Source organism: Phalaenopsis equestris, unplaced genomic scaffold (genome assembly GCF_001263595.1).
Source record: "Phalaenopsis equestris unplaced genomic scaffold, ASM126359v1 Scaffold000767, whole genome shotgun sequence".
Taxonomy (NCBI): domain Eukaryota; kingdom Viridiplantae; phylum Streptophyta; class Magnoliopsida; order Asparagales; family Orchidaceae; genus Phalaenopsis; species Phalaenopsis equestris.
In genome coordinates, this window is record NW_018165207.1 from 149,437 (window position 1) to 159,852 (window position 10,416).

General features: G+C 36.3%; 1 protein-coding gene across 1 annotated transcript; it reads left to right on the top strand.

Moving 5' to 3' along the window:
• The first annotated feature begins 2,365 nt into the window (after positions 1 to 2,365).
• Positions 2,366 to 5,955, top strand: LOC110031102 (probable GTP diphosphokinase RSH2, chloroplastic). The gene is made up of 6 exons (XM_020734145.1): positions 2,366 to 3,366; positions 3,464 to 3,649; positions 3,752 to 4,212; positions 4,293 to 4,451; positions 4,523 to 4,877; positions 5,492 to 5,955. The coding sequence occupies exons 1-6, from the start codon at positions 2,731 to 2,733 to the stop codon at positions 5,774 to 5,776; spliced, it is 2,082 nt and encodes a 693-aa protein (XP_020589804.1). The 5' UTR covers positions 2,366 to 2,730; the 3' UTR covers positions 5,777 to 5,955.
• The last annotated feature ends 4,461 nt before the right edge of the window (positions 5,956 to 10,416 follow it).

The window sequence follows — 10,416 nt, forward strand, 5'->3', positions numbered from 1 at the left end:
CTAGGGGGAGATTGTTGGATTAATTTTGGGACTACAATGTAATTAATAAATGTGTTGGGTCATCATTAAATAAGTCAAAATTATTGTGGTCTAATTTAGAATTAAGTTTATGACTTTGGGCACATTTGTCATGATATTATAGTGTGGATACCATAAGTGCAAATTCTAATTTGATGAGAGGTAGAATTAGAATTAAGCAAAACTTTTTTGTAACCGCCTGGTAGTTACTTCAAAGGGTGATGGTCCCCAATTTGTAGAGAGACACATCCCTTCTCTTGCACCCCATCAACAAGAAACTAAGGAAAATCTGGAAAATCTGCAGATTGGAAGATCATATCTTGTGCAATCGATCTAATGGATTCCGGTACGCTTCCGCTAATCTATGGCTTATTTCTCTCAAAATTGAATGTGATTTTTTTAGTTCTAACAAAGGGACCTTGCAAGTTGGATGAGAAACCTTATAGGCTAGATGAGTCACTCTATAAACTAGATGAATTACTATACAACTTGCATAAGTTAACTTATTGGTTGGAAGAGTGACCTAACAGGCTAGGTCATGAACTTTAAAAGATTGAGCGGGTGCTTCCATAGTTGGGCGAGTAACTCTGTAGTCTGGATGAGTTACTTCGTAATATGTTTAGATGAGTGACCCTTACATGAGTCACTAAGTTTATTAGCAAGTCCACAGTGCCCATTAACGTAAGTGTAGCAAGTTCTCCATTGGTCATGACGAGTTAAGTTCTTCGTTTGTCGCTTTGACCGAGTTTCTTCTAAATTTGAGCAAGTTTGGACAAGCCATTGTGTGCTCATTTGACATCACATAATTTGGCCAATTTATCTAGAATCATTCGGAATAATCTGCAGATACTAATATCATTTTAAGCATAATGCTCCTTTGGCATGCCTTCAGCTTGATGGGGGTTGGTTGCTCCCTTTGTACTAGTTTATCGTTCATTTTCAGCTTAATTCATCTTAACTCCGGGTGGTAATATGCTCGCAATTTTATTCATATTAAATTCACATTATTGTACATCATTACTTGATTACAAATGTGCAGGAATTGGAACTTCTAAAATAAATTAAAAGGTTTTAATTTAATTTTGAGTGCCTTTTACACCAAAAAAATTACATTAAAAAATTGTGTTTGTTCGGATTAACTATAAATTATTTCAATTTAAGCAGATTACACTCAACATTGAAGAAAAAAAAGACTTACAAATGGGTCAAATTTGAGCCCGATTTATCATCAAGTTTAAATATTTTACGTAAATCAGAGATAAGCATCAGTGTCTAAGTGTGCTTTTGGGCAATAGTGCGGTGGCGGTGTAGAGCTGCAAGACAGCTTTACCTTTGAGTTCTGAAAAATTTAAGCTAAAAATCAACATTTTCTTACAAGACATGGCTACTTGGCCACTAGAAAGTTGCGTTCTGATTTTTTTTTTAAATTTTTAAATCAACATTTTCTTACAAGACATGGCTACTTGGCTACTAAAAAGTTGTGTTATGATTTTAAAAAAAAAAAATTTTTTTTTTTTTTTTGTAATAACGACAACAACTTTTAGAATATCAGCGAATTTTTTAATAATTTTTAAGCTGCTTCACGTTGTCCTAAAGAGGAAAAAATCTTACATTAGGACCCCACAAATAGAGTTACGTGCGGAGTCCAATGAAATTACGCCGTGGAGGTGATCGACCCAATAACACAAAGAATATTCCCCTCATGTTATTCATGTGTTTTGTGTGTTATTCATGTGTTATTGTGTGTTATTCAAGTATTATTGATGTGTTATTGTGTTATTATAACACCGGGAATATTCTCATAACACAATAACACTTGAATATATTCCCAGAACACAATAACACTTGAATAACATACATTAACATCTGAATGACACACAATAACACATGAATAACACGAGAGCAATATCCCTTGTGTTACCGGGCCGATCACATTCACGGTGTAATTTCATTGGACTCCGCACGTAACTCTACGTTACGTGTGGGGTCTTGATCTAATATTTTTTTTCCCTAAAAAGACCCTAAAAAAATCTATGAAAGCTTCAGATTCGAATCCAAAATTGCTGAAATTTAGAAAATTAATAAATCATGTTAACAGTTCTATCATTAATATTGGCTTATAAGTTGATTTTGAATCGAAATTTGAATAAAGTAATCTACAGCGAAACCCAAGTTAAAACGAGATCAGCCCCAATTATGGGCTGATTTGAGATACATATTATTAATATTATTATTATTATTATTTTGTTGTCGGCCACATATTTTATCAAATAATTGCTTCAGTGATTTTTTAAATATTTTATGACTTTTATGTTAAAGAATTGCATCACACGCAAATTATATCTACATGACAACCAAGCCGCAAAGCAACATACTGTACTTCTCTTCCGTCGGCTCAAGGAACCTTAACTTCGGGGAGAATACTCCGGGCTCCCAATTCACACTCGTGCCCTGTCGACTTTTCCGTTCTTCCTTCCTAGAACTTAGGGTTCCTTCCACGGATTCTACTCCAATCGCCATCAATTTGTTGCCTCCCCTCTAACACGGAATCCAAATTCGTTGACAATCACACGTACGCCGCCTCGCTCTGTCTTGAAAAGATCGTCTTTGCGCCTTGGTTCTCTGAATCATCTTCCGGCTGGACGTTCCATTTGGTCCTCGTATTACTCCGAAAAACAAAAATACAATTTGATTCTTTATCCAACTACGTCCATGTCGGTGCCAGCAATCACCCTCTACTCGGGTCCGCCGGGCGGCATCTGTACGGTAGATCTCGACCTCAATTCCCGCCCTTCTTCCACGACGCAGCGGCCGATCTCCGGCGGCCTTTCTTGCCTTTTCTCCTCAACCACCTCCCGATCATCCGCGGGCATATCTACCTCACTTGAGGAGCACAGCTCTCTCCGACAAGATCGCTGCGACGATCTCAGCTGCTCCTTTTCCTATTCATCCTCTTCCTTCAAATGCCGGGACCATAGCCCTGTTTCTGTCTTCCATGGTCCTGTCTCCTGCAGCTCCGGAAGTAGCCAGTCGAGAAGCCCGCCATCGATTAGGGTTCCTCCTGGCGAGTGGAAGGCGGGGAGGGACCGGATTTTTAGTCGATTTGTAAGGCACGCCCTAGGTTCGTGCTTGGATTATGACTCTCCTAGCTTTCCAATGCCCGGTGGCTTAATTGAGGAGGAAGAGCTCGACTTTAGTTTTGAGGACAGTTTTCGCCATAACTTTCCTCGGAATTGCGAGCCTTATGCTTTGAGATTGCTTTCAGGAGCTCAATCCAGGCATAAGATCTTTCATGAAGATATTGTAATTAAGGCTTTCTTTGAGGCTGAGAAGGCTCATAGGGGGCAGGTGAGTTGAGTTTGTGTTTTTCCCTTTGTTTGAAGATTGTTTTTCTCTGATATTTTCTTTTAGAGTGATAGATTTCTGTTGTAAATATTTAATTTAGGTAAGAGCGACCGGCGATCCATACTTGCAGCATTGCGTGGAAACTGCAGTGTTGTTGGCACATATTGGTGCGAATTCCTTGGTTGTAGCTGCGGGCCTGCTGCATGATTCTGTTGATGATTCTTTTATGAGTTATGGTTACATTTTTCGAGTTTTTGGTGCTGGAGTAGCTGATTTAGTTGAAGGGGTAAGCTTTTTTCTTCTCTAGAAGGAATTTCATGTATCTTGGTAAATTGTTGATGATCGGAAAATATGAAGTTTTGAAAGTCTTTTCTTTTATTTATTTCAGGTCTCTAAACTTAGTCAGTTGAGCAAGCTTGCTCGTGATAACAACACTGCAAGTAGAACCATTGAGGCGGACCGGTTGCACACAATGTTTCTAGCCATGGCAGATGCAAGAGCAGTTCTCATAAAGCTAGCGGACAGACTTCACAACATGATGACACTTGACGCTTTACCTTTGGTTAAGCAACAGAGGTTTGCAATGGAAACTCTGGAAATTTTCACTCCTTTAGCCAACAGATTAGGGATATTTACTTGGAAGGAACAGCTTGAGAATTTGTGCTTTAAACATCTCCATCCTGATCTGTACGCTGAGCTTTCTTCTGAACTTGAGACTCATTTTGATGAAAAATTGATTCAATCAACGATAGAGAAATTAGAGAAGGGTCTTAAAGATGAAGGTGTGTCCTATCATACTCTCTGTGGTAGGCAGAAGAGCTTGTACAGCATTCACCGTAAGATGCTAAAGTACGTATTTCAAAGATATTTTTCACCTGTATTCTTTGCAAAAAAAAATTTCCTAAGACAAGCTGGAATCCATTTTGCAGAAAGAAGCTCCATATGGATGAGATCCATGACATTCATGGTTTGCGTTTGATTGTTGAGAAGGAGGAAGATTGCTTTGCAGCACTCAATGTTGTTCATAGTTTATGGCCCAAAATTAGTGGAAGATTCAAAGACTACATAACCCATCCAAAGATTAATGGGTAACAATCTTGAATTCTTATTGTTCAACTTTATTGCTGTTCAAAACATAATGATTGTGGTTATCTTGCAGGTATCAATCTTTGCACACTGTTGTTATGAGCAAGGAATGCATCCCTCTTGAAGTTCAAATCAGAACGAAGGAGATGCATCTGCAGGCAGAGTTTGGATTTGCTGCGCACTGGAGATATAAAGAAGGAGACTGTGAGCACTCATCTTTTGTGCTCCAAATGGTGGAATGGGCTAGATGGGTGGTCACTTGGCAGTTGGAAACCATGAAGGATGACCAGGCTGCTTCTTTTGGTGGCCGCTCAGCTTCTACGCAATCATGTCCTTTTCCTTCTCATTCTGATGATTGCCCTTTTTCCTACTCCCAGCAGACAGATCGTGATGGGCCTGTTTATGTCATCGTGCTTGAGAATGAAAAGGTAAGGCTTCTGTGTAGGCATTCTGAACTTGGAAAATTGAACATCCACGCAATCTCTACGCATATTTCAAGGCCTTTTATGCAATTTTTTTGGTTGCTTTGTATCAATGATTAGTTCCTTCTATGCCTGAACATCTTAACTTCAAATCTTGGAAAAAAATGTTTGTTCACAAAATCGACTAGATTAGGCATCATTGTCGTGGCCGTGGACTTTCATTATTTTCATCTTACTATAGCTACTTTTCTCCTCCTTTCATATCTTTATCTTATGGCATCTAATGTCATGACTTGAACTGAGATCTTTTTCTTTCCTTGTCAGTCCTCAATAGCTTAAATAATTTGTTTAACCCGTTTGTGAAGTCCCACGGATCTTAAAACGTTTTTCTGATTTGTTTCTATGCTTGATTTAGTTTTAAGTACCATTCTCTTGTTCACATTCCATCCTTTGGTTAAAACTGGTAGTTAGGCAGGCATAAATCTCTAGCATTCCTCAGCCTCCTGTCAACTTTGTTCTTATTATTACCAGGAACAGCAATTAGATGCTTTTAGCTTTGATTCCCAGCATTAACGCTTCATTGGCCTATTTATTCGACACTTTCATATGAATCTCTTCAGATGTCTGTCCATGAACTCCCAGAGAAGTCAACAGTGATGGATGTACTTGAAAAAGCTGGGCGAGGTGGCACAAGATGGAGCTCATGTTCGTTCCCTTTCAAGGAGGAGCTGAGGCCTAAACTAAACCACAAGCCAGTGAGCGATCCCTCTCAGAAGCTGAAGATGGGGGACGTAGTTGAGCTAACACCTGCCATCCCTGACAAGTCTTTGGTGGAATACAGAGAAGAAATTCAGAGGATGTATAATAGTGGATTGAGCGTCTCAAGTCGTTTGAGAAGAAGTTGACAGGTTTTAATGTTTCCTTAACCATGTTGTGCTTAGTCCTCAGCAGCTCTGCTTATCATTGATTCATTGTAAATATTAAGTAAACTGTTATATGCAGCAGCATTTATGGAAATCTATCTATTTTGGTTCAATTATTTGTTTTTTAGAAAGGGCGATTTACAAGCATACCCTCAATTCTTATGTTTTTATATATCTAACACCTAAACTTTAATTTTTACATATATATGTGTTGAATCCGAACATGTCCTAGTGATCACAACCAAGTTTTAGGGCGTCGGACGGATGAAAAAAAAATATAGATAGAAAGTATACAATAACAAAAATTCTGAGCGAGTAAATTCAATAGTCTTTTCTTGAAGAAATGACATCATATTTATAAGAGTCTCTCATGTTGAATCCAAAAATATCTCGTGGATTATATCCAAGGTATAAAGTGATGGACGAATGAGAGAAAAAAATAGAGAAAAATAAAATATAGAGTAACACATGTTCCTAGAGGTTAAATTCAGTAGATCTTTCTAAAAAAAATGACATCCTATTTATAGATTCTAGGAATATCTAGTACTGTTACATATTTGTCATTGTTTTAATAGAGATGCTACAAGTAATTATTACGAAAAAAAATTTCCCTACGAAGTTTGGATGCAGCATTGCGTGCGGAATCCAATAAAATTCTGTCACGTGTAAATTTTGGTCTCACCTATTAAAAATTAAAAAAAGGGTTTTTTTTAACGTCTGACCTGGCTCGAACTAATCTCGATGCTTCGAAAAATAAAATTTTCCCGTAGTTGACTTTAATCATTCATAATCATTTTCGGCTAAAGAAGGTTTTCGGCGGGAACAGCTGCTAGGGCTTTGGGCTTTAGGAGTTCATCTCTCGCAGCCGGATGGAATTTGAAAATTGTGATTTGATGTATGAAATGGGGGAGATTTATCCTACAAACAGAGAAATGCATGAGTTGGAAACAGAAGTGAGTATCATATGTATTATTATTTTTTTAGGGGTTTTTTTTAATTGTTTTTGAGGTGTTATATGTTTTTGTTATTGTGGTTTTAGAGTATTGTTATTATTAGTATTTAATTGTAGCATTATTTTGGTGTTATTGTCGTATTGTGTTATTATTAGACCGCGTTATTATTTTTAGGGTTCAGGGTTTTCGAGTTATTTATGAACTGTTTTTATGGTTTCATTAGGGTTTAGGGTTGTGTTACTATGGTGTTATTTAAGTGATTTTTTTTTGAAGTTAGGAAAGTCTTATTATGAAAATTTTAAGATCAGCATTCTCTACTGTGTGGTTTGGTGAGACTGGAGATAATTGCTGAGCCAATTACAAACATATTACTTCACATTATTGTTCACAATGAAAAAGAAGCACACAAAGTATATTGTGTTTATGCTAATCATATTGAATTTTCTATTTGAAAGGAGCACACTAATTTCTGCTGAACTCAAGGAATATTAAGATGAAGGACTTCGTATGTGGTAAAGTAGATTTCAAAAAAGAGTTAAAGATCACTGAGACTGTCAAATATAAAAAGCGGACACAAGGACTGGTTGTCCAACAATAATTCAAAACGCATTTGATATTGAAGGTAACTGGATAGTTAAAAATTTTATAGAAACTCATAACCACTCTCTAGCGAACCCTGGTGATAAACATCTTCTGCGTTACAATAGAAAGATAAACGAAATCAATACATATGTACTCAGATCCATGACATAATCAGAGGTATCAGTGCTACAGATGTATTTAATTTTTTTGCTACAGAAGTTGGGGGAGTGGAGAATATTGAAGGTAAGAAGAGAGATGTCTTCAATTTCATTCAAAGAGAGAGAAGATCTCGAATTAAAAGTGGCGGCACTAATTTTGTATTGCAATTATTCATGTAGAGACAGCCGAGGATAGTATGTTTGTATGAGACTTCGAAATTTATGAGAGTAGTAAGCTATTGAGTTTTTTTTTTCTGGAATAACGGCACGTCCAGACTTGATTTTGATTTCTTTTAGTGATATCATTATTTTTTATACAAGTTATAGACTTAATAAATATAATTTATGTTGTGCTTCTATCCTTGGTGTGAACCACCATAGGCAAAATATTCTTTTCGGAGTTGGATTCTTGTCAGATGAGACGATTGATTCGTTCACATGGTTAGTTAAAACATTTATCCATATCATGGATAATAAACATCCAATAAAAATCTATATTGATCAGGACCAAGCAATGACAAGAACCATAGAAGATATTTTGCCGAAAATACGACATAGATTATGCCAGTGACATACATAAAATTTCCTTCCAAGGTTCACTGTGAGGTGGGTGATATGACAGTAAATGATATTTTTTATAAATGCATGAGCAAAAGCTACTCTGAAGAGGAGCTTGAACATATCTGGGCTATGATGATTGAGAAACAAAATCTACACGACAATGTGTGGCTAGATGATTTGTACAGTATTAGACATAAGTGGTCAACAATTTTTAATAAAGAAAATTTTTTAATGAGAATTTTATCGACACACAGAAGTGGGTCCACCAATAATATTTTTCATGGTATCTCAAAGCCCACAAGTTCTCTTTCTGATTATTTTTTGGGCCTTAAAAATGTCATGAGAACATCGAGACAGATGAGAAGGAAGAGGATTTCAAGTGTGACCAGTCTGTAATTTCTCCGGTCGCCAAAAGCAGCCCAATATTAAGGAAGGAAGGTTTATTTTATTCTAGGAAGTTGTACTAAATGTTTGAGGAAGAGTTTTTACGCGGGTCATGTTGTTTTGAATTAGAATTTTCTGTAAATAGTGATTCAGAATATTTCATCAAGAATTTGGATGATCACTTGAAAAACAAACTTTGCGTTGTTAATTTTGATAAGTCCAGTTCTGAGATTGAGTGCAACTCCAAAAAAATTGAAATGATGGGGTAATTATGTGCTCATTCTATAGGAGTGCTTAACTTTGAACATGTAAAGAAGATATTCGATTGTTGAGATGGTTTACTCATGTAAGAAGATATATTTATAACAGTTTTGGACATAAGCGTATCCAAGAGGCAAAAATGTGGAATGCTAATTCCCGTGGCATCATATTTCACACACATGTTCAAAAGTTTGCATATCATATTAGTACTAAATCATAGAAGAATGAAGCAGCTGAGTACTGTATGTTGGAATATTTGAAAAAATTATCACTGGATGTTGATGACATAATATGTGGCAGTGGATCTGAGACTAGGTAACAATCAAGAAAGAATAAAAAACTAGTGAATAATGAATTCAACTTGAATGACCCAAAGATGATGCGCCCTAAGGGAATATCTAATTCCAGGTTAAAGGGTATTGGGAGAAGAACAAGAAAGTGAAAAGTATATTCCTTCTATTCCGATGTGAGTTTTATTTTTTAGGTAACAATTTCTAACACTAATCATGATACACAGGAAAGGAAAAAGAAGCTTCATCCAGTTAAGAACCAAGACCAGTCCCATGTGATCCAAACCTGTGTTCAATCCCTGATTTTCTCACACAGGTCAGTATATAAACGAAAGTGAACATCATTATGTTTTTGTTTTCCTTTTTTTTTTGTTACACGTTCATAAACATTCACTCAAGCTTATTCCAACATTGCAGAATTGGTTTACACTACAACCCACGGAATCATATAACAACCTGATGATGGATTCCATACGTGAAAATTAATTCAGCAGAAAATATTCAAATGCATTATTCCCTTGATGGAATTATGTCTAAAAAGTAAGTATATTAAATCTAACAATACTGCAAGCATTACTTATGCACTACTATGATTTGCTTACATTCAGTTTTTCAGAATTTCTTAATTGCATCAGTTTTATCTCATATTTGCATAATTGCATGAATTAAATAATTTGGCATCTATGTAGCAACATTAATATGAGTGGGCAAAGATCAACTGTATCTTCGGTAAATATAATCTGACTAATAACTTAGTTATTTCTGGATAAAGTGTGATAGGAGTGATGTTAGATACCACCCCAATAACACTCCACTAACACCGAAATAACATCCCAATAACATCAAGCGGAGAACATCTTCAATAACTTTGCGGTGCCACAATAATAACCCCGTAAACAAACTCCAATAACTCTGAGCGGAGAACGTCTCAAATAACTCTGTGGTTCGAGTCAATAATCCCGCAAAACAACTCTAATAACATCCCAATAATGTCGAAATAACACCATAATAACACCGAGCGGAACATCTCCAATAACTCAGTAGTCCACGTCCATAACCCCGCAAAAAGACTCCAATAACACCCCACTAACATCGAAATAACACCCTAATAACACTACGTTGCAAAAGTCTCCAATACCTCTTTGGTCCGCATTAATAATCCCTCAAACCAACTCCAATGATATCTCAATAATGTCAAAATAACAGTATAAGAATATGTTATGAGTACATGAGAGAGATCTCGATGGGTTAGTTGACTCTATTCAGAAGTTATTATTGGATAAAGAGTGGTGAGACTTATATAATTGAATTTCTTCCAATAGATACTAGATACCACCCCAATGAAAACCCAATAACATTTAAATAATGCTCATATTGAGAGATTTGAATTGAATCAACAACTTCAAGAATATGTTATGAGTACATAAGAAGGG

Coding starts and splice junctions, on each gene's coding strand:
- LOC110031102 (XM_020734145.1), top strand. CDS start 2,731: ATGTCGGTGCCAGCAATCACCCTCTACTCGGGTCCGCCGGGCGGCATC. Junction 3,367..3,463: donor AGAAGGCTCATAGGGGGCAG/GTGAGTTGAGTT, acceptor TATTTAATTTAG/GTAAGAGCGACCGGCGATCC. Junction 4,213..4,292: donor ATTCACCGTAAGATGCTAAA/GTACGTATTTCA, acceptor TCCATTTTGCAG/AAAGAAGCTCCATATGGATG.